Source organism: Tinamus guttatus, unplaced genomic scaffold (assembly GCF_059628265.1).
Source record: "Tinamus guttatus ecotype Peru unplaced genomic scaffold, ASM5962826v1 Tinamus_guttatus_pri_ptg000439l, whole genome shotgun sequence".
In the NCBI taxonomy this organism is placed as follows: Eukaryota; Metazoa; Chordata; class Aves; order Tinamiformes; family Tinamidae; genus Tinamus; species Tinamus guttatus.
In genome coordinates, this window is record NW_028288973.1 from 1,724,383 (window position 1) to 1,749,882 (window position 25,500).

Genomic DNA, 25,500 nt, shown 5'->3' on the forward strand with positions numbered 1-25,500 from the left:
GGCCGAGCAGCAGGCGGGAGCAGGAGAGGGGGCTGGAGAACATGCCTAAATATGGCTGCGCTTCTGCTCGCCGCCGCGGCCGCGTGAGCGGCCCCTTCCCGCCCGCAGCCGCAGCCGGAGCGCGCGGGGTCTGCGGAGCAGCGGGGAGAGCTGCAGTCCGGCCCTCCTCCCACCCCCTTTTTTGTGCTTTCCGCTGGGAAATCTGCAACCTATTGTCTGGGCTAGCAAACTTGGCACCCGTCAGCCGCCTATAAAATTGCATTAGGCGTTTATATTTCCTGTAGTGGATTATGTGTTGTCTGGATTTTCTGTAATTCAGGGGCAGAGGGTTAGACTTTTGCAGTGGGGGCTATAAATTGCATTGGAAATAATTCCATTTTCTCGGAGATAAGCGAGCACTGGCGATTGGCAGACCAGATCAACATATCCCGAGACAGATGTATGCAGCTTTCCAGCCTGCAAGCGACACAGTCACTCTGGCCACGCACGCGGAGCGCGGCCCCAGTTTAACCAGTACCCAAGTATTTGCCTTGTTCAGAGGCATGTCAATAATCACACCGATTGCAATGATATGTCCTATGTTTAAAACTAAGCAAGTATTTATGCGTACTGCTGAATTACACCAAAGGATTTCTCTGCTCTCCTGATGGAGTCATTGCGCCTGGCCCAGCTGCCTCTGAGTTCACGCACGTACCAGGTTTTTATGTGAACTCCTCGTATTTAGGCACATTTACTATGTATGGAGGTTTTTCTTTACAAAGTAGGGTTTGCCCATCTTCGAAAACATCCTCCTGACTTTTACAAAGAGCATTTGTGGGGTTTTAGTAGACGTTTTCTAATTTCGATTTGAAGAAAGAGGCAGCAGCTATTGCTAGAGTTGAGAAACAACTTTAAAAAAAATGTGTGTTTTCAAATCTTACTTGAAATGTGCTTTGTACCAGCACCAAATAACTTTGTGAAAGCATGAAATCAGATTAGAAATGCTTATTGGTATGTCAGTATAATATTGGTATGACACGATCATAAATTCTCATGGCATTTTCTTGTGCAAAGGAAAACAGATAATCTGTTACAGAAAATGTTCCCTCCAAGGGTGTGATTTGTAATCATAGTTCTATGCAGTATTACACATCTGATATGAATGCTGGCCTACTAAATAGCCAGCAGGTGGAGTCATCTATAATGTATGTGGTGTGATCTGGAAAGTTGAATAACTACAACTGGACACGTGGAAATTTCAGTTGGAAGCTGAAGCCAAGGAAAATATGAGGAATGGAACTGGAACACTATGGGAGCGCGGAGTACACAACGAGCTAAAACTTTAGCAGCAGAAGAGGAGGGGCCTGCAAAATGTTTGTAATAGCAGAAAGCTGGAGCAATCCTGGAGACGCTCCTGTGGCTTGGATCCCGAGGCGTAATTCCTGCTGCTGCAGTTTGCCCAGACGACGGCAGTCTCCAGGGAAGGCTCTGGCAGCTGGGAAGCATCAGGGTGTGGGCCTGCTCCGGCCGCACACCCTTTCCCTGCCCCTGCAGAGTCACACAGGGAGAGGTGCCCCCGGCCTTGCTGCGGGAAACGCGCGGGCCCTCCTCTGCGCGGGGAGGCCCTCCTGCTGCTCATCGCGCGAAGGACCGGCTTGTTTTGGCATTCTGTGGATAACGGTACACTTGGAGATGCTTTTCAATAAACCGATTAGCGGGGAAGAATCTGTCTGGACTCCAGAAATCAGCCATGTAGCAAATTGAGCTGTAGCTAAGGAGCTCTGACAGGCAGGGCGCTCCACGGAAAGGCAGCGTGAGCTACGGGCTCGAACCCGCTCTGTTCTCATGATGTGGCCGGGCAGTGGGTGTTTTGCTCTGTGTTTCTGCTTCGCCTGCCTGTTACACGGGGAACGGGAGCTGTCTCCGGCCGGGCGTTTGCCCTTCTGTGGCTGCACAGCCTCCGGTGTGTTTGGAAACAAGCAACTGCAAGTAATGATTAGCGCTGTCTGTCTGCCCGCGAGCCGGCGCAGACTGACACCCCGAACAACAACGGAACAGCCGCTCGGGCCCGACACGCACCGCTCTGAGGGAGGACAGGGTGACACAGCGGAGGTGCTGGAGGACCAGCGACACGTGTGTGCAGGGGTCGTGGCTCCAGCTGCCTTGCTAAAGCACTGCAGCAACAGCACTGCTACCCATCGACACACACTCACGCCTCCAGCAACCTCTGCTTTACTTTTGAGAGGGAGCTGAGGGAAATAAACACCTAGTACCTATCTGCTCCATGGTCTCTGGCATCCACAGGGTGGGGGAGAATCCATGTTTTCCTGGTCCGCGTCCCCACACACTCCGTGGTGCCTCTGTGGTTCACGCTATTTATCTTGCGCTGGTCAGCCCCGTTTTCTCAACATGAAAGCAAAAGACCTTTTGTTTCTCAGACGAGGTCTTCACACAGTTATCTATTATCATATGTTTGGGGGAGAGCAGTTCCTTTGCAGAACCACTTACAAGGCCCCTTCGTATTAGGCGTGCTGAAAGACCTGCTCCATTCCCTGCCCTTCCCGGTGCAGGCAGTGCAGGCAGAAGTCATCGTTATGCAAACTGCACACGTGCAGATACCTGCATCTGCACTGCAGGTGCCGCGCGGCGCCAGCAGCAGCGGCCGCCTGGGAACAGCGCAGCTCTCGTGCGCGAAGGCGCCCCGCAGCAGCGCAGGCCTCGGTCTGTGCCTCTTGGCAATGCTGACTGCACCTCGGCGAGGTCTGAAGCAGGTAGGCAAATGACAAGGCCACGCAGAGAAGTTCTGCTAGGAGCAATGTGGTGAGTCTCAGCTGTCTCCACTGCCCTGCTGGTGCTCGCTGGTGTTTGCCGAAGGCCGGCGGCCTCGGCGCGAGGGGTAACCCTGGCCATGGGTTGCGGGTTGTGGGTGCTGACCCGCTGCTGAGCGGCGGTTGCCAGCGCTGTTGCATCAGCGCAGTGCATCGATACTGGCCTCCTGCCACTGCTCGAGCTCTGGCATCCTTCATACAGATGGTTTAAGTCAGACGACAAAAGCTTTGAGTTTTGTTGACTTACGTTATACGTTTTTGGCTGCGTGCTGTGACAAAAAAAAAAAAAGGCAACTTACGTTAATAAAACTTTGTTCTAAATAGCCATCTATAGATAAGCAAGGAGAAACATTTACCTATGCTTGTCACCATTTCCTGGGAAACTGGGACCAAAGTGCAGGCAGAACCTTCACCTCAGCTGTTCTTCGCTACCTGTGGGAGTACTGCTGCCAGGAGGAAGAGCATTTGGCTCCAAGATCCTGGCTGGCAGCATAGAAGCAGCAGGAACGAGCAGGGCTGGGCGAACCATTAAATCTCCACTGACCCATTCAGCAGAGAGACAAAATCCCCTGGGGAAGGAGAGGGGAAAGTGCAGGAGGCTGAGAGAACGCGAGGAGCTAGGGAGGTCAACAGGGTGAGACACCACGTGTCGATGGTGGAGGCAGCAAGAAACCCCTCTCTGTTGCGGTGGTGGAGGGGTTCACTTTGAACCGTCTCCCAATGATTTCTACGCCTTTGGGTCAAAGAGTTTGTGCCTCACTTCATGCTCATTCCCCAGAGCTTGCATGAGTCATTCATTGCCTCTGGTCCTCCACGGCACGTACCAAGATCCAACTCCCTGCACTGCTACAGACTTGTCACACTCAGCGTCCCGATGCCACCAGTGGGAGCACCAGAACATAGTCCTTCAAGCCCTTTCATTGGGTGCCTTTCTGGGGGGAAAAAAGAAAAAAAAAGAAAAAAAAAAAGAAGCTGTTCAGAAAGATATATTCTTCACACCATTTTTGAGTGTGTTCTGTAAGGACAACATCTAATATAGCTGCCTCTCTTTAATTTGTTGGGAAACGAAGCTTTGGGAAACGAACAAAGCTCCACAAACTCGTCTGCAAAATAACGGCACGCAGGAGTCAGGCAACAGCGAAAGGGTTAAGAGCACAGTCAGCTGTCTATTTAGTATGTCTCAGATGTCACATACAAATACCTAAAAGGCAGCTGGGTTGTGTGAAAGGAAATCAAGGGATTAAGATTGTAGTCCCTGCTCAAAAGCCTTTTTGTGACTTCAGGAATGCCTTCTGCCCCTTCCATTAAACAGAGACAATATCTATCCCACAAGCATACTGTGAAGATTAATTCATTAATCTTTTTTGAGTGCAAATGGAGAAAGGCAGGGCAATAACAACACCAAATATCGCCACGATCCCAACAGAAAGCAGACGACAGCTTGCAGCGCGCCGGCGGACACCGCAGGTCAGCACAGGTCTCTGCCTTCCCCTAGCCCCATCTCCACCAGCTCCTGCCATGCAGGCAAAGAGAAAAATGGAGGCTGAGCGCCATAGAGCAGCTCTTTCTCTTGATATTCCTCAAGAGGAACATCAGGCATGGCAGAGGAAAAGTTTACTCCGGCGTTTCTTCAGGCTGGATCCTTCAAAAATGTGTTTCAAGCATTCTGCAGTGTCTTAATTCACAATCTTCGCCTAGAAACGCCCCATTAAAAATATTAGTTATGCAAGGTTCACGCAGATGAAGAAATAAAGAAAAGCTTTCTGTTGAATGAGTAGCACCCTAGTCAGGAGAATCTCTACTTCTTTTAAGCTAAGGGTGGAGTGAACACGTTCATTCAATGTTGCTTGACAGTCTGGCTCATTTTACCAAACCCAGCAAAGAGGAATGAGGCACGTGTTCACCTTTGGTGGGCGAGCAGACAAAAACTGTAAGTATTTGTCCTCCGGGTGCATGCCACTCTATGGGGATTTGTCATCATTTTGAAAAAAAAAATAGATTTCCCTGTCACCGGAAGAGACAAGCTGGCACCCCATAGCAAAAACATACCACTTAAAATATGTTTTAACGTGGCCTTGAAAATTACTCTTGGATCAGGAAGAATGTGTTGTACGGGAAGACCGGAGTCACGTAACTGTAACTGTCATTCAAAATCGAAGGCTCTATCATTTCCTGAAGATCAGCAGAGGAGTGAAGATACACCAGGAGAATCTCACTGTTCCATGGGCTTCAACATAGGGTGACAGCTGGAACGTCAAGAAGGGTTCCTTGCCATGTGTGTTGACATACATTGAACACCTGCATTCCTGGTTCCTCCTCACAAGTGTGGACTATCAGAGGATGAATACCCAGCCCCTTGCCATAATAAAACCAACTGCATGCTTGTATTAGGATCTGCAGATTAGTTCTCCCTCAAGTTATCAAGGCCTCCATACTAGTTTTGGGACAGCAGAAGCTGCTGGCATTTTGCTTTTTATGGTACATTGTCCTTGGTGCTACCAGAGAGCAGCTGTGTGATTAAATCAACTTCACGTTCACACTAAGGGTTCAAAAATTGATTCCCAAAATCAAAAATGTGGAAAAATGTAAAGCAGCTGGCCAACAGGCTTCAGGTTTAAAGATCAATGTCTACATCTGGCGGGAAGCCATTTGCAGAACAGTGTGGAATTATATGCAAAAACGCAAGAAAACCCCACCAAGGCTATTAGAAAGACAGACCAGCCGCTTTCTGCGGCAATCAGACACGAGCCCTGGTGCGGGCTCCCCGCAAGGGCACGGGGGCAGCGCGGAGGGGCCGGGAGAGCAGATCCGCACCCCGAGCAACGGCTGCTGCTGCAGGGCAGATGGCCCAAAGATTTATCGGCCCAACAGCAGCATCGGTGCCCGACCTCGCTGCTGCCAAGGGTCCTTTAGGGGCAGGGGGAGACGACACGGCCGCTGTGCGGACATGATTCCCCTTGGAGATATTGTACAGCGGGACGGGAAAAACAAAACAAAACAAACAAACTGCTCCGGGCTCGGTTTATGCTTTGCGGGCACTGGGTCGAGACAGACGCGGTTGGGCCAGAGCGCGGTGCCCGCGGCCTCCCGCAGCCCCGTCCCCGCTGGCCCCCACGCGGGGGCTCCCCGCAGCAGGGGCTCCGCGGCGGCGGCGGGCGCCATTTCCCGCCGCCCGGTGCAGCGGCGGCGGCAGCGGCCGGTGGCGCCGCGGCCCCGCCCCGCCCCGGCCCCGGCCCCGCCCCCTCCCGCCGCCGAAGGCTGCCGAGCGGGGGTCGCGCTGCCTCGGCGGCCGCTTCCGGAGATTGCCGAGGGGCCGCGGCCCCGCCCCGCCGCCGCCGAGCCCGCGAGCGGCGCGGAGCCCGCAGCGCTGCCCGCGGCGCCGCCGCCCGCCCGCCTCCGCCCGCCTCCCTGCCCTCCTCCTCCTGCTCGTTCTCCTCCTCCTCCGCCGGGGCGTCGCGGTGCCAGAGCGGGGCGATCGCGGCGGGGGGGCGGCCGGGGCTCCGGCGGCGCGGATGGCGGAGGGCGGCCAGCCCCCGCAGCAGCAGCAGCAGCAGCAGCCGCAGCTCGTGGCCGGCGGCGGCGGCGGCGTCGGGGCCGCCCGCGGCGTGAAGCGGGAGCCGGAGCTGGAGCAGCCCATGCCCGGCGGGGAGGGCGCCGAGGGCGGCCACAGCAAGCGGCTGCGCACGGAGGCGGAGGCCGAGGGCGGCGGCATGCAGGTACGGAGCGGCGCGGAGCGGAGCGGGGCGGTGCGGAGCGGAGCGGGGGGCGTCCGCGCCCCTGCCACGGTGCCCCCCCTGCGGCTGGGAGCGATGAGCGGGCCTTGTATTATATTGCATTTATATTACCATATAGTGCTTTATTGTGCTATTATATATTGCATTATTATACTATTTAATAGTATTTTATATTATATTGTTATATTATTTTGTATCTTACTGTGTTATTTTATATTATTTCTTACATTATTTTTATGTTTTTACTTTACAATTTTTTTTCTATTTTTTTCATTTATTTTATCTTCCAGTTTGCCCTTTGCCTTTAAAGGAACAGTCGACTCAAACCACCGCCTGCTTTACTTGTATACATATATCCACCTATTAATTTTTCCTTCCCCCTAGGAGAAAAAAAAAAAAAAAAAAACCTTTCTTGATGCCCGGGAGCTGTAACGGCGCCCGAGGAGGCAGAATAAATCCTGTGGATCTCTTGCTGTCTCGTGCCGCTCTTCTCCTTTAAAGGAATCGCTCTCCTTTTGGCGTGTTTTCGCCTGCCAGATCCTGCGAGTTTCCTCGCCGGAGTGGCCGGCGCTCCCCTGTGCCTCTGTTGTCCCAGGCTGGGGATGGGTCTGTTGGTTGTGGATTTAATGGGCTCCCCCCTTACGCGTGATTTTTCCAGCTCGGTGAGAAAACGTGCGTGTCGGCCGGCTGGCGCTTGCTGGAGGCGCAGTACAAAGCGCGCCGAGATGGGATGGCTGGTGTATGCACGGGAGGTATCGAATAGCACAGGGATAACATGAATTAACAAGGAGGATCGGGTCTCTTATCCGCTGCCTTCTCTGGCGCAGCTGGAGATGCGCGCGAGTTCTCTGAGCTCGCCCGAGCGCGTGTTGTTGCAGCGCAGGGTTCTGGTTTTTGAGGGGACTGTCCTGTTTGATGCTTCGTAGGCCTCTAGGTCTCCTGTCATTGCGCTTCCCTCTGGCTCGCGGTTCTACCCTCCCTGTGAGGCTGGGAAAGGAGTGGTGGAAGGAAACGCTTAGCGTATGGTACATAGATAGCATGGAGCTTATTAAAGAGTAGTGGTGATTTATCTACCCTCTTTTGATGCCTTGTTTGTAAATAATAAGGAATAATTTCATGCCCTTCCTGGGAGCAGAGGAAGGGGTCTTAGGACATCACGTGAGAGTCTTCCAGTGAGTGACAGCTTTGGATAAGAATAAATAAATACATAAAATAGATCCCTGTCGTCTTTTGCTTCTGTGTATTGATCGTCACTCAAGGCTTGCTCTTTCCTTTTCCAGGTGCATTTGCCTTTGCATTTGAGGGAGGAAGAGTAGTTTCTATTCTCTGCTGCCAGTATGCTAAGTTTTATTATGGCAATTCAGTTGATACTTCTTTGCTTCCATTTCTTGCAACAAATACATTAGAGCTCTTTGAAAATGGTGTGATTTATTCAACTAAACTTCTTTCCGTGCTCAGAACTTTGGGCTCGGGCTGATAGACCTTGTTCATAGGGGACAACTCTGTCCGGTGTAATGTGCTTCTCCTCTGATCTAAGGACCATCTGCTGGGCAGCTATTTTCCCCTTTTATGTTATAGGCAGTCTCCAGTTTGTGTGCGCAAGACTTTTTTTTTTTTTTTTTTTTTTGATATTTCAGAGTAGGAGGGTTTTGTTTGTGCTGCTGTTTGATGTTTGGCCTTTCCTGGTGGTCTCTCCACATCACAGAATCATTTCCATGCCTGGGCTGATGGTGTGGGCTGGACATAGGCTGGAGCTTCACACCTGGATGCTGCGACTCCTGCTTCTGTAAGGGAGCCACACTTTGCTCTTCTACTCCTTGATTTAGTTTCTTCTTCCTCAAATAGGTAAAAACTATGTCTTGGACAATGTACAAAATTGTAAGGCAAAGGGTGTCCAGTGCTGAGGAATATTTTTTTTGTGTGTGTTGTGTATAACTAGAGAATTATGAATGAATCTATCAACACAGTGATAGGAAATCCTTCCAGGTCTTAGGAGTTGGTCTGGGGCATAGATGCTTGTGTAGCTGTGTGGGATGTGTCAATTTAGCTATAATTAGTGAATAAACTGGTTGGTGTCAATGTGAACCAGAGGCAAATCATCTGAAAATTGCCCACAAAGAGACTTAAACGCTTTGAGCCATTGTAAAATTTGTTTTTTCTTTGTGTGTGTGAACTAGTACAATTTCTAAGTACTTTGTATTTAAATCGGGAATGCATTTTGTTATCTGCTTAGCAAATAATACCAAATAGTGAGATTGGAGCATTCACCCATGGCGCTGCCACAGCATACACACACGACAGTGTGTAATGACGTTACTAGTAGCAGGGATTAATTATGGATCCGAGCAGAGAGTTGGATTGTTTATGGTTTTTCATATTGTAAGCTGGCAAAGAGCAGTATTCTAGCAGTATTGGTGGAAAAGTACTTGGAAAAATGTAATTAGTAGAATGTAGTTTTAAAACATTACATTTATTAATATTCCGTATATCTTCAGTCCTTCAGAATAGGAGCTTTGTAGTTGTGTGATATTTTTAGCATGATGTAAACCTTTTCTGTAAGTTTTGCTACTAACTCTTCCCCCCGCTCCAGAAAAAACATTCACTTGATGCTTTTTAGACCTAAAGAAAGCTCTGTGTATGTGTGTGTTCGGAGAATCTTCTCATGGTTTTACGTGAAAAATACCAGCTATGAAGCCAATCTTAGCGCATAGTTTCTTAGCTAGGAAGATCTCTTCCTTAGTAATTTCTAATTACTCTACCCTTTAATCAAGAGTTCAGATAGTACAATCTTTTGAAGTATCTTGCTGCAGAAAAAGAGTTTCTTTCTCTACATTTAAGTGTCAGTACTGCTTGCAAAAGTGATTAAGAGCCTGTTCTTCGAGAGAGAGAAACAAATAGATACCCCCCCGCCTCGTGTTCCAGAGGTTTTCTGGAAGTTAGCAATAACATCAGCAACTGTTGTACCTTGTTTTTCCTGCAGATCCTGTCAATTTTCTGCTTCCTGTTCCAGAGCCACAGGGTGTTGCTGTGTAAACTTCACGACCTCGTGTTTCTAGGCCGGGTATGAGGAATCCCGGGTTGCTGCTCCTGCTACGGCTTCTGCTGTGCACAGCCCTGGAGAACTGGTGGCTCAGGACATAAGTGCAGTTTATAATGCTGAAATAAGTCTTCTAACTGTAGAAAATAATAACACAGCCTTAAAACAAGTGGTACTTTTTTTTCTCCATTAATGTGAACTATAAAGGCTGGGCTGTAGGAAGATGCTCAAGATAGTAGCTAGTTTCTGCGACCTTGGGGCCAAATGCCTTAAAAAGCTTAAACGAACCTGTAAGTTTATTGGACTTCCATTTTTTTGCTGTCTTAGTCCAGCATGCTCAGACAGCTTATGCAGTTAGGGTTTCATTATCTAATCCATCTCTGATCAGGATAAATGGTGTTTGGTCAGTGCTGATCTTGTTAAGAGAGTGGTGTAAAGCTGCTTGGGTTGGGATTGGGATAAATCGGATCATGGCTGCTATCTGCTCTGGAGACATATTTCTGTTAATCTTGGCGTGGGAGGAGAAGGTCCAGAACAAGCTGCTGCTTTTTAGCTCCTTTTGGTCCATAAGTGGCAAAAATGAAGTAAGCCCAGCCAGGAATGTCTCCTGGAAGTATTTGGGTATGTTTGTAAGTTTTGGAAACGAAGGGGCCCCAAGGTACTGCTGCTTGTTAACTATATGAATGCTAGCTAGGAACTGGCTTGCTCTCTGTTTGCTGGGTTGGGTGTTGAATCATTTGGATCAGCTTGCTGATCTGGGTAAAAATAGTCCTGAATGGGGCGGGGGGAAGTTATATTGGCTTAAGTCACTCGTGAAGCAGCACCCAAAAGTGGTTGTTGATGCAGCTGCTTTTGCTGCTTTTCAGAAGAGGTTGACGGCCTCGCAGATTGGAGAGAAAGTGCCCTTGCGGTAATCACGTCTTTTATCATGTGAGCGGAGGAGGAGGAGAAAGAAACCTTGTGCTGAGGAGGGAAGAGCTCCTCCTTTCTCTTTGGAGCCGCAGAGAAGAAGGGTGGGATCCAGGGTGCTGCCCTCCTCTTTGCTCCGGGTGTAGCAGCCAGGTTTCCATCCCTACTCCTGAAGAGAGTTGTTACTAAAATACCTTCTGGTTGCTTTGCATTGGCCTCAGTTAATTAATGAAGAGACCCTTTGGTCCCCAAGCTGAAACTCGATTTTTTTTTTGGGGTGGTCCAGTCTGGTTAGTGAATTAAAATTGTGTCTGAGGGCAATACATGTCTGAAATTGGAGACAAAATATGAGTAGAGCTGACTTTTGCTTTTTTTTTTTTTTTTTCAAGAATGACTCATGTATTTAGTAGCCCTGAATATTTGGGGGGAAATTATAAATTGGACTGATCAGCCAAGGAAGACGTTAATGAAACTCTGCTTGACGTACGCCTTAATCCAGTTCGTGTAGGTTTGTAGTAGTAACAGTGGGTGATTTTTGGCATGGCACTTCAGGCATTTCGGTATAGGATTTGTAAAGATGACTTGTGTTGCCGAGATGAGTCCCCTGTGATTTTTAAATAATGATGTAATAGGTGTTAAGTCTTTGGTCCACAAGCAAACCCATGCTCCTCGTCTGCCTGTGGGCCAGCAGGCTCCCTTCACCCTTTACCACCCTGAATCCCCCTAGCACGAAACATCAGGAGCTGTAAAATCCCGCGTGCCACAGAAGGAAGAGAGCTGGGTCGTTCCTGGTGCTTCTTGACAACCTCTGTTGTGGTGGGAGCTTTGTTGGACAAAAATTCCTAGATGATCCTAAGGAAGAGAGTTATGGCTCATGCAGCAGGGGAGGGCAGGAATCCAGCGGCTGTTGCCAGTTTGACCGGGGAGAAAATTCCTTCTTGATGTGAAATCTGGCCGTCTGCTTAACTTCGAGTGAGGCCACGAGCTGCGTACCCGAGGCTGGGCACAAGTGGGAGCAGCGGGATGCTCCCGTGCGCCACTTCAGCCCAGGGCTGGCCGTGGGGCTTCGGAGCGGGGCGAGAAAGGACGCTGCTAGTGACTCCCAAAGACAGGCTTGGGTTCTCAAAGTAATGGTGCTGCCTGGGACTGTAATCAAGAAGGGGCCTGTGAACAGCAGCTTTGGTACTGTGGGTGACCCGTATTGAAATCCGTGTTTTAAATCTTAAGGGGAACATTTTGTTCCAGTAAGTGCTGGAAAAGCTGTGTAGTCAGGTTACCTTTTCCTCACCTTATTATTCATGTCGTGGCCATCTTCATGAGGAGATGCTGAGCAATACTACAGGATGGGGCTACAAAATATTCTACAGGGGAGAAAAAAAAATGAGTTTCCAAAAGCTAATCCCTGCCTTACCTTCAAGATGAGGTTTCCAGGGGTGCTATTTGGGCGGACTGTTGCTGATGTGCTGAGGCCCAATGATTCTCCTTTTGTTGTTATTTTCTTGTTTGCCCTTGTCCTTTGGGATTTTTGAATTTTTGCTTGGGAGTTATAAGTTACCTGACAGAGTTTGGAAGATGTAGAAAATCTTCAAAGAAAACTCCTGGCAAACAGACTGAAGGTTGGGGTTGCAGGGATGTTGAGAACACTTTAAAGTTGGCTCTTTTCCTGCCACGTTCAGGAAAACAGAAAGCACAAGGTGAGTATTTTGGATGCCTTAGTAGCCCTACAGGCTCAGTCTGCATTTCTCTTTGGATTTCAAAAGCTGGTGTTTAAAGTTGATGGCCTGAGTTGTGCGGTTGGAAGCTAAATGGAGGTCTGGCTTTACTGGAGATGGTTTCCTGTGTATGGGTAGCAGCTGTATGAACATTTGGCTATTTTTTTGTTTTTATTTTTATTCCTCACTTAGAAATACCGGGACTCTGGCATTTCGTAGACGTGCTGGAATCTCCCTCGCCTTTTTGCGGCTGCTGGCTGGGTAGGCAGCAAGGTTGGTCACTGCTGCGCTCCGACCACTGTGCCTGTCCCTTGGGCATGCCCTGTGCACCCTCCCCTCCCGGTCTATCCAGGCTGCCCCCTTTCCATTTGGGATTCACGCTTCTCTCTTCATGGCTATTGCAAAGACACTGCAGACTTAACTGCTCTCTTGCCTCTGTGGTTGCTCTGGGCGCTTCGGTTTGCTGGCGCAAGGGAGACCTAAAGGAGGCAGTAGCAAAAAAATTATTGCCTTGTCTGTAGCACTGTTTGGGAAGCCAAACTGCAGTTGAATTGATGGTGTTTGAAAACCAAGGAGCTGACTGTAGGTTTGTGTGTGGGGTCTGTGGCCCCCTGAAGGCTCCTTCTGAAGGACTTAGAGCTGGTCACTAGGAAAAATAAGCCTATCATTAGCAGCCTTTGGTTTGCTCCTCAGGAAGCTCTGCTGCGTTGGGGGATGTCAGGGATCACTTCAATTGAAAGTGCTGAAAATGTCTTGGTTTGCGCAGCTGATGTGGCTCAAGGTGAACTTATGTTTCCAGGTGAAGTGAAAGAGAAGGACAGGGGGCTTCGCATGACTGGAAACCTGTTATTTACTTTGCCCATCTCAGGTATGACTTGACCCTCTGCATGTGTTCGTGCTGTTATGGCTAAAGGATCAGAGGAACCTCCAGAAGTGAAGTGAGAGAAGCAATTAGAGGTAACGAGTTCCAGCTCATTGAAGCATTCTGTTGATCTGCATTTTACAGTGGTTTTGAATGGATGCTGGAGTGTAGCTGTCATGAGATAATCCTAACGTTTAGGGATTAGAGCTGCTTGACTGTGTTTTGGACCTTAACTCCCTCTGCTCTCCAATAAATTGTAAGTTCAGGAAAAAAGCTGAAAGGTGTGTATCTTTTTTCTCGAAGCGCTGCTACTTCCCTCTGTAATGCTTCTACCTCCTTCCATAATGTTTTTATTAGTATGTTTTCATTTTTGCACCAAGTTAATTAGGGAATCTCTGTAAGAGTCAGGCCTGATGTGGGCAGGGACTGTAGCTGTACGAGCAGCCCTTCCTAGAGCTACAATATGCCAGCATCCTCACCTGAAGCGTTCCTTACCGCACGCTTACTGCCAAGCTGCGCCAAGGCACCTCCGCGGTGACTTCAGGAAACCCTTCCTGGACACCGTCGTTCGCCGAGAGCGGCCCAGGCCGTATTAGAGGTTTCTAATCTGACTCGGCTATTCTGGGTGATTTCCAGAATGTTTAGGAAGATGCTGGTGAGTAATTCCAGTCCCTTTCTCATTTGGCTTGTCCTGTACATTTGGCAGCTATTGAAACCGCCCCTGGCAGCTCTGTTATCGAACTTGAAAGAAAGGGGATGGTATTTACTTAGGAATGACATGATGTATTTAAGTAGCTGCAATGTAGAAAAGGCTGTATACGAAAGTCTAATTTGACCTTCATCCAGTATCCCTTTGGGTAGAGCAGAAAACATCCATAATTTCTGTTAATTCAGTTTATGAAAAGCTGACATTCGGTCATTTGTGTCATTGCCACCTAGTAAGCTGTGAGGCTGGGGAGCCGGATGCTCCTGATCCTTGCCAGGCAGAAAACAGAGCAAGAGATTTTTGACTTGCATCTCTTGTATGGGAGAGTTCAGCCTGGCGTGTTGCAAAAGTGGTCGTGCGTTGACATTCATGTTGCTTGTTTTTGCCTTTGTCTAGGAGAGGTCATTTGTGCAGGAAAATTGGATGCTTTCTTCAAAGTCTACGAGCTAGAAGCAATTGTTTCTTTTTCTCTTTATGAATTCCTTTGTTTTATCTGCCTATAATTGCTTCAACAGTAATATAAAATTACTTACTATAGAGATGGGAAGAGCCTGCACTATTTAAAAAAAGAGCGGGGGGGGGGGCAGCAGAGAGGGTGGAGCTGATTTTTTTTCCCCTCTGGCTCTATGTAGCTAAATTTCCTGTAATAGAGAGACTAAAGAAGCAACCTTATGTGGCATTTCTGTGTGTTGCACATATCAAAATATTCTCCCTGGAGGCCTTTGAGGCCCTGGGATCTGGATCCAGCTCAGGTTTCTTCACGAGGCCATAGTGCACTCTTAGCTGAGGCTTTCTGCAGAGCTTTTCCTAGCTCTTGCTAGAGGAGATTCTCACAGGCATTCGGGATAGTTGGCACCATTGGGGGCGATGTCCAGGAATAAAATCGCACCAAGGCTTCACTTAGGAGACTCAATTTAGTATTGTGTGGGCTGCAAAGAGGCTGTAGCTGGGATCCTAGGCCTGTAATTTGCTGCATGCAGCTGCAGCTTCCTTGCTTGGAGAGGGCTGGGAATGCCACTTTTCCTTGGATCTGCTCCAGCTCCCGTAGGCTGATGAGACCAGTTGAAAAACGGGGATTTGTAGGATACACTGTCTTGTGGTTTGGCAATTTTCTCTCTTTAGGACCCCTGGTTTTGCAAGCAGTGTAGTCAATGTGCCCCATAGAGGAGCATATGTGAGATGGCATTTCTAAGTGATTTCTGTCCTACCCCTTTTTTGTTCTGTTTGACTATTTAACTTCCTTGTGTGGGGAAGAAGAAATTGAGGAAAGAGTGAGCATGCATTAAAGGGCTTCCCAATAACTTTTATAATTCGCCTATCCCAGAAAGAAGGTCTGTTGAAGAGGTCTCTCTTCCCTGTGTACGCCTCTGTTACTCAGTTTAAAGCACCCGGTGGTGAAGCTGTGTCAGGAGGAGGTGCCTTCTGTAGGTGCTTCTCCTCGTCTGCGGGTAGCAGGCAGTTCTTTTGGAAGCTCATCCTTCTCTGAGTTACCTGGTGGTGGTTTCTGGGTTTAAATTTCTCTGTGATGTTTGTGTTAGTCCCATCGGTGCCACCAGGCACACTTTGTCTAATATGCAGAAATCCTAAAGACTCGTCCAGGGATGAGAACCTGGACTCTGTTGTTGTAGCAGAAGAGTCTGATTTTACCGTGGAGCGTATTGAAGAAGATCCAGCAGTGTGGTGGGCACTGGAGCCAGCACCCCAGCAGGTGCCCGGTAGGAAGAGGATATGTGCAGGAGACAGTGCGTGAGGGCTTAATCATGTGGCCATGCGCTTTATTTTCATAGATGACTTAATCTCTTTAAGTGTATCAAATGGATAATTCTCACTGAGGTACCACTGAATCTAGCGGTAGTTTTGTTATCAGTGAAAATGGGTGCGAGTTCAGGCTTTGAATGGAGAGCTATTCAATATTTAATTTCCTTTTTTCATCTAACGTGTGACCCCTAACAATATTTACTGCAGATAATCTAAACCTTGCACTGAATACAGTACTATTAATTTTTAATGGCCTTTTCTATGGTACTTTGCACTGTAGTGTGATACTTCACAGATACTAATAATCTAATCTTTTGCAGTTTTGCTGAGAGATAGGAAGGGTATCATCTCTTATTGTAGAAATGGGGAGTTGAGGTATAGATAATAAAGCAGCCTCTTAAGAGCGGAAAGCTGCGGTGTGGACCAGGTTTGGCTGCTAGCTCCCTGTGCGGGCTGGATGCAGGACTGGAAGCTCCTCTGTGGAGCGCGGAGCGCTGCTGTTGGAGGGCTGTTCCCTGCTGTGCAGCATGGATGCGATATGGAGTCGTCGGGAAGGTGTATTTTGCTTGGAAGGCTTGGATAATGTGTACCTGCTGCATCCCATAGTTGTTTGTTTTCTTTTTTTTTTTTTTTTTTTTTTTTTTTTTTACTTCTTCTGCATAAATGTTTGACTCTATTTTCTTGTTTCCCCGAGCACAGCACTTAGAAAATGGCAGATGTAGCATGAGCAGTCTGGTATGTGTTGTACACCTGCAACTCCGTCCTCTGCAAAAAGCCCTGCAGAATGGGACTAGGGTTTTGGACTAGATGCCATATCCTTTTGCCCGGAGTGCTGAACTATGACACTGGATGTAGTATAAAGCAATTTGGGCATAGGGGGATATGTCCTATTGCCTTTTCCCAAAAAATATTAAGGCCAACCTGGCAGTGCCCTCTTTGTGCCTTGGCACATGCCACCAGCTGGATATAACATACTTTTCTGTATATAACCCCTATATCCAAGCAATTTATGGAAGCTTCTGGCTTCCTGGGCTAGTTAGAGTTCCTGAAGAGTGTCAGTCTTCGTGTCAAGTGCCTCAAGTTGTACAAGCTGGGCTGAGGTAAGTCGGGAATAATAGAGGCAAGGTAGGATGGATTCAAATAGAGATGATAACAGCATTTGTGAATATTGCCATCCATGTATTGGTTAAACATCAACCATAAGTTAGAGAAAGCTTCAAAAAAGAGAAGGGAGGAAAAAAAGAAATCAACTAACTGGATTTCAGCCTTTAAAGATGGTTACAGAGTGATTTAGAAATTTTGATGTTTCCATCTGTCCATCCAGACATCCACCGTCTACTTCATCCAGCTCTTCTTGACCCTGTGCTTTAGTCTTGTCCAAGAACTGGACTGTTGTGGTGGATATGTAGTGAATAAGGTTGAAAATGGTCAGGCAACATGGACTCAAATGCCAATTATCAGTGCCACATGTATGTGTGTGTGTGTGACATATGTGTGTTTACATATATATATGTATGTATATGTTTATATCTACATATATTTTGTATCACCGTCTGCCGATTGAATCCTTCCAGAAAATACTTAGTGCATTTCACCATCTTGCCTGATCTGTTCTGTGCTCTTTCAAATGCAGCAGGAGCGTCGTGCAGTCAGTAGTGCCAAATGTTTCAAAGATATCCAGGAGAGTAGCTGTTCTGTATCTGTTGATAAATCACAAATTAGCACAACTAAAAATTACTCATACTTTGTGTTCTGGCCCGAATCTTCACTGTTTATGGGGTCGAGGACATACTCAGGTCAGCCGTTGACTAGCTGACATACAGATTCTCTTAGGGATGGGTTTCGTGGAAAACTTGTTGAATGGATGAAGGCTTTTTTTTTTTTTTCTGAGGCTTTCCTGTGCTGATCAATTGGCTGTGTTGATTGTGAATGGTATTAATTATTTGTGACAGTCTTGCATGCCAGGAGGAGCATGGGTTGGATTCATGGCTTGGGCCATGACTCCTTTAACGGCTAAGAATTTTTTGATGAGTGAATGTACTTAACCCCAGGCTGTTAGTTGATGGATGTAGATGGAGCATATCCATGTTGCTTGAGAAGGTTTCCTTAAATAGGCATGACCTTTCCAGTGAAAACAGGAAGATAGTTCTTTGTTTTTTATTTTATTTTTTTTTGAGCTTGGCATTGGATGCATTTTTGTAACTCATGATTACTGCAGGCACTTGACATTGCAGAAGTAACTTACAATCAGGGTAGCTTTTTAGGGTAGCTAAAGGGTAGGATTTGGTAGCTCTGTTGGAGTTTGATAGGGAGGATGGCTTGTTTTCAGCATGGAATTTGGATTTGTTTATCCTCTCTGTGGCAACTGTTACTTTTCTCCTTTGGTAATCTGGGTTTTCCTTCCTTCTCCTTGTGATATCAGAAAAATCTGAGGTGTCTCTATGTCTAAAGAAAGAATAGTCAGTTTTCCTTTTCCCATGTGGGGAAGGTATGATGATTGACTAGGTGTTTGTTTCACTGTATGGTAAAAATGCTTCTCATTCTGTTGGATTTTGGTGTTTGTTGGTATGGGCGTCAGTGTCATGGTCAAAGTGGGGACAGTGATTGCGACGCTTCAGGGAAGCTGCTGACCGCAGAGCAAGCGGAAGGGAACGTGGTAACAGTCTCCCATAGTGTCCTTTGGGTTAGGGAGGCCTCCAGCCTAATCCCTAAAGCAAATCCCAAGTGTGCCAGGCTACTGATCCAGCCAATCCCTGGATGTCCTAAGGAATCGGGACAGGGGATGGGGGGTTTGAGCCCTCAGCTGTGGCGTGTGTGCTGGAGTCTTCCTGGACAACTGGTCTCAGCTGTTCTGTCACTGTAGCTTTCAAGGCATTAGAAAACTCTTGTATGAACCCTGCAGCCGGTGCTTGTCTCCAAGTAAGCATAGCATCTGTGTGGTTTCTGTCTTTTGTTAGATGTTATTTGGGGTTGCTTCTTGTGAATTTGATGTTTAAAAAAGAGATGATGCAAACACACTGAAGAAGGTGTAGCGCGGGGCACTGATTGACTGATTTTGATGGCAGGGTATCATGAAGTGTTTTTTTAGGATTGTGGGTTTTACCTAATCCTCAAGGCTAGTCTGAAATAGAAATATTTTGTATGCGTTTTCTGGAGTGGTTTCTCACTTTAGGATTCCAGTTTCTCGATCCCTATGTTCTTGAATTTTGTAGTTGAGATTCAGGGGCTTGTATGTTTTTCTGGTTTGTTCTAGGGTTAGTAATTTTATTTTCATTTCCAGAACAAGATTTTAAAGACCATCCCTAAATCTCTGTGCCCCTGGGGCAAGAGTGAGTGTGTGGCATCCTCCCTCTGCTGCCTGTGAATTCCTGCTACTGCCAGGCTTTGTCTGGCTCTGCCTTCCTGGGTAGGATTTTGGTGCATATGGGCACCCTGAGTAGTGGAGAGCTGCTTCGTGGGGCGCTTCTCAACTTTACAGAGTTTCTAAGTAAGTATTTCTCTGTTGCTGTGTAGGTTTTTCCTCAAGCGCAGGAGCTGTTCAGTCTCAGAATGATGAGCTTCAGTCTCTGGGAGCTCTGTTTATACCCAAGCATTACAGGGTAGTGCTTCATATGGTTTGACACTTCATCATGGAGGCAACTGTCTCTAACAAGATACTACCAAAAAAAAAAAAAAACCCGCAATGAATTATATACAGGCTGTGCTAGAGTGGCTGTGCTGTGGAAATGGATTGCACAGGGAAGTGAGAATGGGATATGGCACCTTTCAGCAGCTCCAGGCTGCCTCCCAGCTGAGCGTGGCCAGGCTGTGCTGCCTTTCCCCAGTGGTTCAACTGAGGCTGTCACCTCTGGGTACTGTTTAATTAGCCCTGCATCGTAATCACTGGAAGTTTTCTCGTCGAATGCAGGCTCAGCATAGTATGTATGAAGATAATTGGCAGGGTACAAAAACTTATGGGGATGTGGGAAACTTTCCTGTTATCTGGAAGAGCTTGAACAGTGAAAATGTGAAGTGTCCTGCAGTAAAATTTCCTCGTGTGGGTGGTGGTGATAACCAAAAGCATATTATACAGTATTGTGTCTAGAGCCCTTGGATAGGTTTTGTCATGGCTTCTGTTTATGGATTTCTTGTGTAGCTGCATTAACAAGACTGGCCAATTCATTGCTGCAGTGTATAACCCCTGGGCAGTAATGAATGGGGCATCATTTTCACGAGCTATTTGGAAAGGCAGATTACACAGCAAAACGAAGTGGTATTATTGCTTGGGAGAGAGGTGTGTAGTCACAGCTTGGATGCCAGGGAAGAAAATAGGGATGGATTCTCAGAACTCCTTTTCCTCCCTCACTTCCAGTGTGTCCAGGTCACTAGGGTGAATTAGACAGCATGAGGGTTTCCCTGTTGTTGGTGTGTATCTGCTGGACAGGCTCATGTATCCATGGAGTTTGTTCAAGGCAAACAGCATTACAGAAATCAAAGTTGATCTCTTGGTTCCTGTTTATAGATTTAATCCTTTGTCTTTAGCAGCTAAATATCCCTGTATTCTTTAGCCTAGCCTTGGCTGTTATTATTGAGCTGCTCTTAAGTCCCACTGTGTGCAGTTGCATCGCATTGATGTTAGGAAGAAAAGTGTGGTGAAAGATACACAGGAAAGGAAACTACTCACACTGTGTCATTTGTGGAGAAGCAGAAATCCTGGAGCAGGGGGTTCAGTGGATCATCCATATACTGCTTTGCTTTGAACTAAATGTCTTCCTTAACCCCTGTAGCCCCCCACAGAAGTGTCTAAGAGGAGGCCTCGCGGTTGGAGCAGGCTGGTAGGAATGCAGGGTGAGTTGTACCCTGCTACCATCTTGCGCTGTTTCAGCTCAGTGTGTTGATAAAAAATTCACTCTGCAGCTGTTGCAACTCTGGCATCTTTCTCCAGCAGAAAAAGTTATCTGAAAATCCGTACAAACATGGATCAGCATCCTGCTGTTAGACTTGTTACTTATCTTCTTTGGAAGATGAGTAGTGCAGTGGAGAAGGTTGTACAGATTTTTCTATTCTTTTCATGTCTTCTCCCATGAGTCTTTGTAGCTTCTGAGCATGCCCAGTCCTGCAACTGATTCACAGATCTGGACTTCAGCAAGCCCTGCTTGATTTTCTTGCCTATTTGCTTCAGGGGTGTACATGGAGCTTGCAGATATTGGTGCAATCTGCATAGCAGAAAGTTTCCCTCCGAAGCACCTAATGGGTGGATGACAAAAAAACTAAGTAAAACCTGCAAAAGGCTCTTGAAAAAATAGCATTTAAACATCTGTGCTTTGCAAATGACATATCAGTACTACTGGCTTGAACAGAGCTAGGCCACCCCGTGTAGGTTGGTCTGATTGCTAACACCCTTTTTCTCTATGGCACCAGGGCCTTGTTTCCCTCGGGTAACTGCAGTAGCTGATCCAATGATGAATGGCTGCTGAAAGAAGTCATCCTTCTATCTGGCTATGAGTTCCCGCTGTTTCTTTTTCACAATCTAATAGAAAATGAATAATACCCCCCCAACACAAAAAGAAAGTCCTTTGCCAGATCTGGCTGAGTTCACTGTGAATGGTTTTATGGCTGTCTGCCTACTAGGTCAGGTTTTTAAACGTGGGGCTAGCGTCCGTGCCTGCTGCTTGCTCGGGAAGGGATGCGTGACTGCGTCCTTTGGATCCAGCTGGTTGTTGGCCTGGCTGATCTGTAGTGCAGCACTTTGCCCTTGGTGTGCGCCAACTGCATCTTCCACAGCAGCTCGGTCTGAAGGGAGATGCTGTAGCGCTGCTTCCTGCGCTCTGCCAGCTTCTCGCTTCGTCTGATGCCACAGCGTGGCCGTGGGGCCGCAGCGAGTGCCTGGGCTGGGGTCGTGGGCTGCGAAATGGGTTCAGGTGGGAGTCCCTTGGGCTGCCAGAAGCGCTGAGAGTGTCTGTTGCCAGCCCCGATGGGAGGCAGAGCAGGGAGGAGTGAAGACGCTAAGGTGCATGTGCCTGAGACTGTGTCAGGCAAGGCCAGGGGATAGAGATGCTGAAGCAAAGCAAGGAAACAATTTTTTTTTCCTTTTTCCTCCTTCTTGTGAGTGCAGCAACGCTGTCTATTATTTATTTATTTTCTTTCCTCCTCCTTAGCGCTGATTTTTAATCAGTAACTGCACGTCGACTGTCAGGAGCCCGGTAGGCTCGAGGAATGGCTTGAAAGGAGGCTTGCGTAGAGTGGTAGGAAGAAAAGCAGCTCAGGAAGCTTTTCTGCGGCCCCGTGGAGGGAGCGGGCGTCGCATCTCGCGCCTGCTGTGCCCATTTCACTGGTGTCCAGGGAACCCGTGCGTACGTTTACACCGCACTCCCCGCACAGCAATGCGGCTGCACGAGGGCTCTGCTGCCTGCGCAGAGCCGGGGGAAGCCGGGGCTCTGGCAGGGGGGGCCTGTCGCGTGTTTGACACTGGTACGCGCTGTCGATCCCTTTCCTCACACCAACACTGCTTTAAAACCCAGGCGTTGTTTTCTTTTCTCATTGTTGGTTCTGCAGCTTCTCTGATGGTCGGAGTTTGGCCCTTGGCGGCTGGTGGCCGAGCCCCCTTCCCCTGCGTGCGCGTCCGTGCGCCGGCACGCGCCAGCTGCCCTTGAGAGCAGGCCGCGCTGAGGAGGATCGCTGCCCGTTGCCATGGCGGCCGTGTCGCTGCGGCCTCCTCGGAAAGGCAGTTCCCGCTGCCTGGTGGAGCCGTGTGGCTGCGGCCCCCTCGGAAAGGCAGTTCCCGCTGCCTGGTGGAGCCGTGTCGCTGCGGCCCCCTCGGAAAGGCAGTTCCCGCTGCCTGGTGGAGCCGTGTCGCTGCGGCCCCCTTGGGAAGGCAGTTCCCGCTGCCTGGTGGAGCCGTGTCGCTGCGGCCTCCTCGGAAAGGCAGTTCCCGCTGCCGCGTGCGGGGAGGCTGCAGCACGGCGGGATGGGCCGCTCTGCTCCGCGCTGAGGGGCTCTGGGACTGATGGACGGGCTGTCACGGGGGACAAGCAGTCAGGGGAGAGAGGCCGGGGTGCCTTGTAATAAAGTTTGCCTGAATGTGCCCCATTTCCACGGCCCGTGTGGCCTCGTGGAGAGATTCGCATCCTGCCTCTTATTATAAAGGGGTGTCTCTCGTTTTTCACATTCGAATATATAGCCGAAGCCGGTACAATTCTGCTCTAGTGACTCTACACTGGATTCAAAACAGAAACCAGCAGCTAGATAACTTTTATACAGGTTGAAGGATTTAACCCACACCCTTTCCAGCTTTTTCCTTTCTGTAAATATTCTTTCTCAACTCTTATTTTCCTGTAGGCCAAAGGTCGTGAGGTGAAATAGCTTCCATTTTCTTGGAGTGAGGAGGGTTGGCTGTGAAAACTAGGGTTAGAAAGGTATGTTTTGGGAAAGCTGGTCTAGTCTTTTATATTCCTGTGCTAGTAGAAGGCTGAAACGTTTTGATTGCTGGCTTGGGTATAAACCTCTGTTTGTCTGTAAGTATGATGTGGTAATAGAGGCAACAGATGCTTGTCTTTAATGCTTTTGATAAAAATCTAACATGTAAAGCTAAAGCTAAACAGCATCTCATGTTTTATCACTGAATCGAGTAGCGTGTGCTAAAGCACTCCCAACATTGCTTATGTTTGCCTTGGGCTCACAAGAAAAATGAGAAAAACTTTATAGTGAAGAGCTGATAGGAAATCAGTAAATTCCTTAAAAGATTTGGGTTGGGGGCAGATGAGGACTGTAATTTTGCTCCTTGTACAACCAGTTACCAAACTTAGAGATACCAAAAATTGATTTGGCTGTTTGAGAGCCACACATCTTCAAAAACACAAAAAATGCTGCAACACTCTGGCTCGCCTTTCCAGTTTGGGTTTCTTTTTACACCTCCACTGCACGGGGAGTTGTTCAGGAGGCTTGCCTGGCCAGCAAGAGATGCATTGCACAAGTTTCTTTGGGGTTCTGGAGTTCATCATGGTGTCAGCTGTGTTAAAACGATAGCCTTGTTCCACTGACATGAGGAAACAGTCCTCAGGGGCGTGGGGAGGCTGATGGTCCTGCCAAAGGCAAAAAAATAAATTGGTCCTCTCAGAATGGGCAAAATTGGGACCTTGTCTGAGTTCTGTTCCCCGTTTCGGTTGATCTCATAGCAGCTGCTTCCAGCTGCCCTCTGGATCATGCCCCTCTGGGATGGTGCTGGTGACTCACTTGGCTGGGATGATTTCCACAGTGTGAGAAAGATTCATTTCCTAGGGAGTAGTAGCATCAGGAAGAGGAACAAAATCTCGTGTGTTTGATCCCTGTAGTCAAGACTGTTTTGTGTCTATTTGATTAGAGACTGCTTCTTTCTTTGCCAATGCAACAAATACAAACAGAGGTGCTAGTTCAATACACTTGAAGTTGCAAATGTCAGAAGATTCAATAGCTTTATCTTCCTCTCCGCAAATCTGATTTGTTTTTAAGTACTGCTACTAAATCTAATGATGCAGTAATTCTTGTTAATTAAAAGTGATGTGAGACCTAAAGTAGGAGAGACTTTGTATGATTTTTTTCCTTCTGTCTTTGCACCTTCCTTTTAAGAAGGGAGAGCTACTGGTTGGCAGCTATTTTGAAAGTACGATCTGAAGTGTCAAATGGCTTAGTCTAAATATGTCATGTACAAAGTTTATATTCAGCTAAAATATATTTGTTAATGTTTTCTGTCTGCAGTGTTTTTGGAGCAGATTTGTATCTTTCAACCTGACAGCCGAGTTCAGTGCAGTGAAGATAAAGGAGCTGACACCGGAGCCCAAGCTTGCAAAGATTTACTTGTGGCCTCGTGTTCAGTTTGGGTTTCTTTGTCTCCTGAATGACAGTCTGAGTCCTTTCAGGCCCCAGGGAGGTCTGTAATGGGACAGACATCTGTGCTTAAGATGCTCGCCCGGCCTGTTGGCCGGCGCAGGAGGGTAATGCGTGGAGAATGGGATATTTTTTCTTTTTCCCCTAGGGCTCCCATTGAGCCCAGGGGACCTGATTTCCCTTCCGTCTGCTTATCCGTGAGCACTTGTGTGGCACCGTTGCACAAGCTGTCGGAGCGAGTGCGTGAGCAATAGCGGGAAGGCCCAGGAAGTGCAGACCGCTGGAATAACGCGGGTGCTGCTGTGGTTTAAAATACTCAGCAGTGAATCAGTCGGTCGGAAAGTCCTTGAGAGCACAAATGATGGAAGGAACTTTTACTCACTGAAGACTGACTCAGTGCTCTTATCAGCTGCCCGGTATGTGGCAAGGCTCTGGTTTTCGCCCTTGGCTGCTATAACTGCTGTTTGTTCATGCCCTCACCAATTCTGCGCGTTTTTGTTCCGGCTGGTGTGGTAATGTTGGATCCTTGTGTTCAGGGCCAATCTGGCTAACGGGCCGCGGTAGGAGGCAATTCTCTTGTGTGCTAAAGGCATTTGTGTCATGTTGCAGCATGCGGTGAGGGAGGTATATGTTAAAAATAGGAGCACCCAGAATGTGGGGTTGATCTGGCACATCTTTCCTGGCCTTGGAATTGATGCCTTCCAAAATGGTTTCAACATTAGGTGTATTTTTGTGGGGAGGAGGGGAAAAAAAAATCTAGAGAGACGTTTGCTGCTCTCGCTGTGAGGTCTTCCCATTCCTGCTTGTGACTAAGGAGGAAATTGTGTTTCTTGAGCGGGGTGTGCTGAGGCTTTGATCAGTCTCAGCGTAGGGGTGAGGGTGGAGAGGGCAGAGAACTCTCCCTGGTGCCTGTGTGCGTAGTCATCCATAGATGTTACAGGCCCGCACAGAGTATTTTTTTTCCCAAAGCTGTTTCCTCTGATGCAATTCTGAGTCAATAAGCTTGTCTCTTTGGAGGTTAACCCTCTTCCTATCCCCAAACACCTTTCTGATTGTCCTTTCTTATCCCCTTTTCCTGCTTTCCCTATTTTTGGTAGGCTAACGTAACGCTAGCTTCTCTTACGGCAGGTCTGT

General features: G+C 48.0%; 1 protein-coding gene across 8 annotated transcripts in view; it reads left to right on the forward strand.

Annotated features, from left to right (window-relative positions):
- Window positions 1-6,231: 6,231 nt before the first annotated feature.
- Window positions 6,232-25,500, forward strand: part of RBFOX2 (RNA binding fox-1 homolog 2) — a 162,833-nt gene continuing 143,564 nt past the window's right edge. For all 8 annotated transcript variants that reach the window (XR_015913779.1, XM_088531921.1, XM_088531913.1 and 5 more), the window contains exon 1: window positions 6,232-6,523. Coding sequence is in view for 7 of the 8 variants with exons in the window: in XM_088531921.1 (XP_088388047.1) it covers window positions 6,320-6,523 (204 nt within the window). In the remaining variant the exon portion in view is untranslated. The remainder of the gene's footprint in view (window positions 6,524-25,500) is intronic.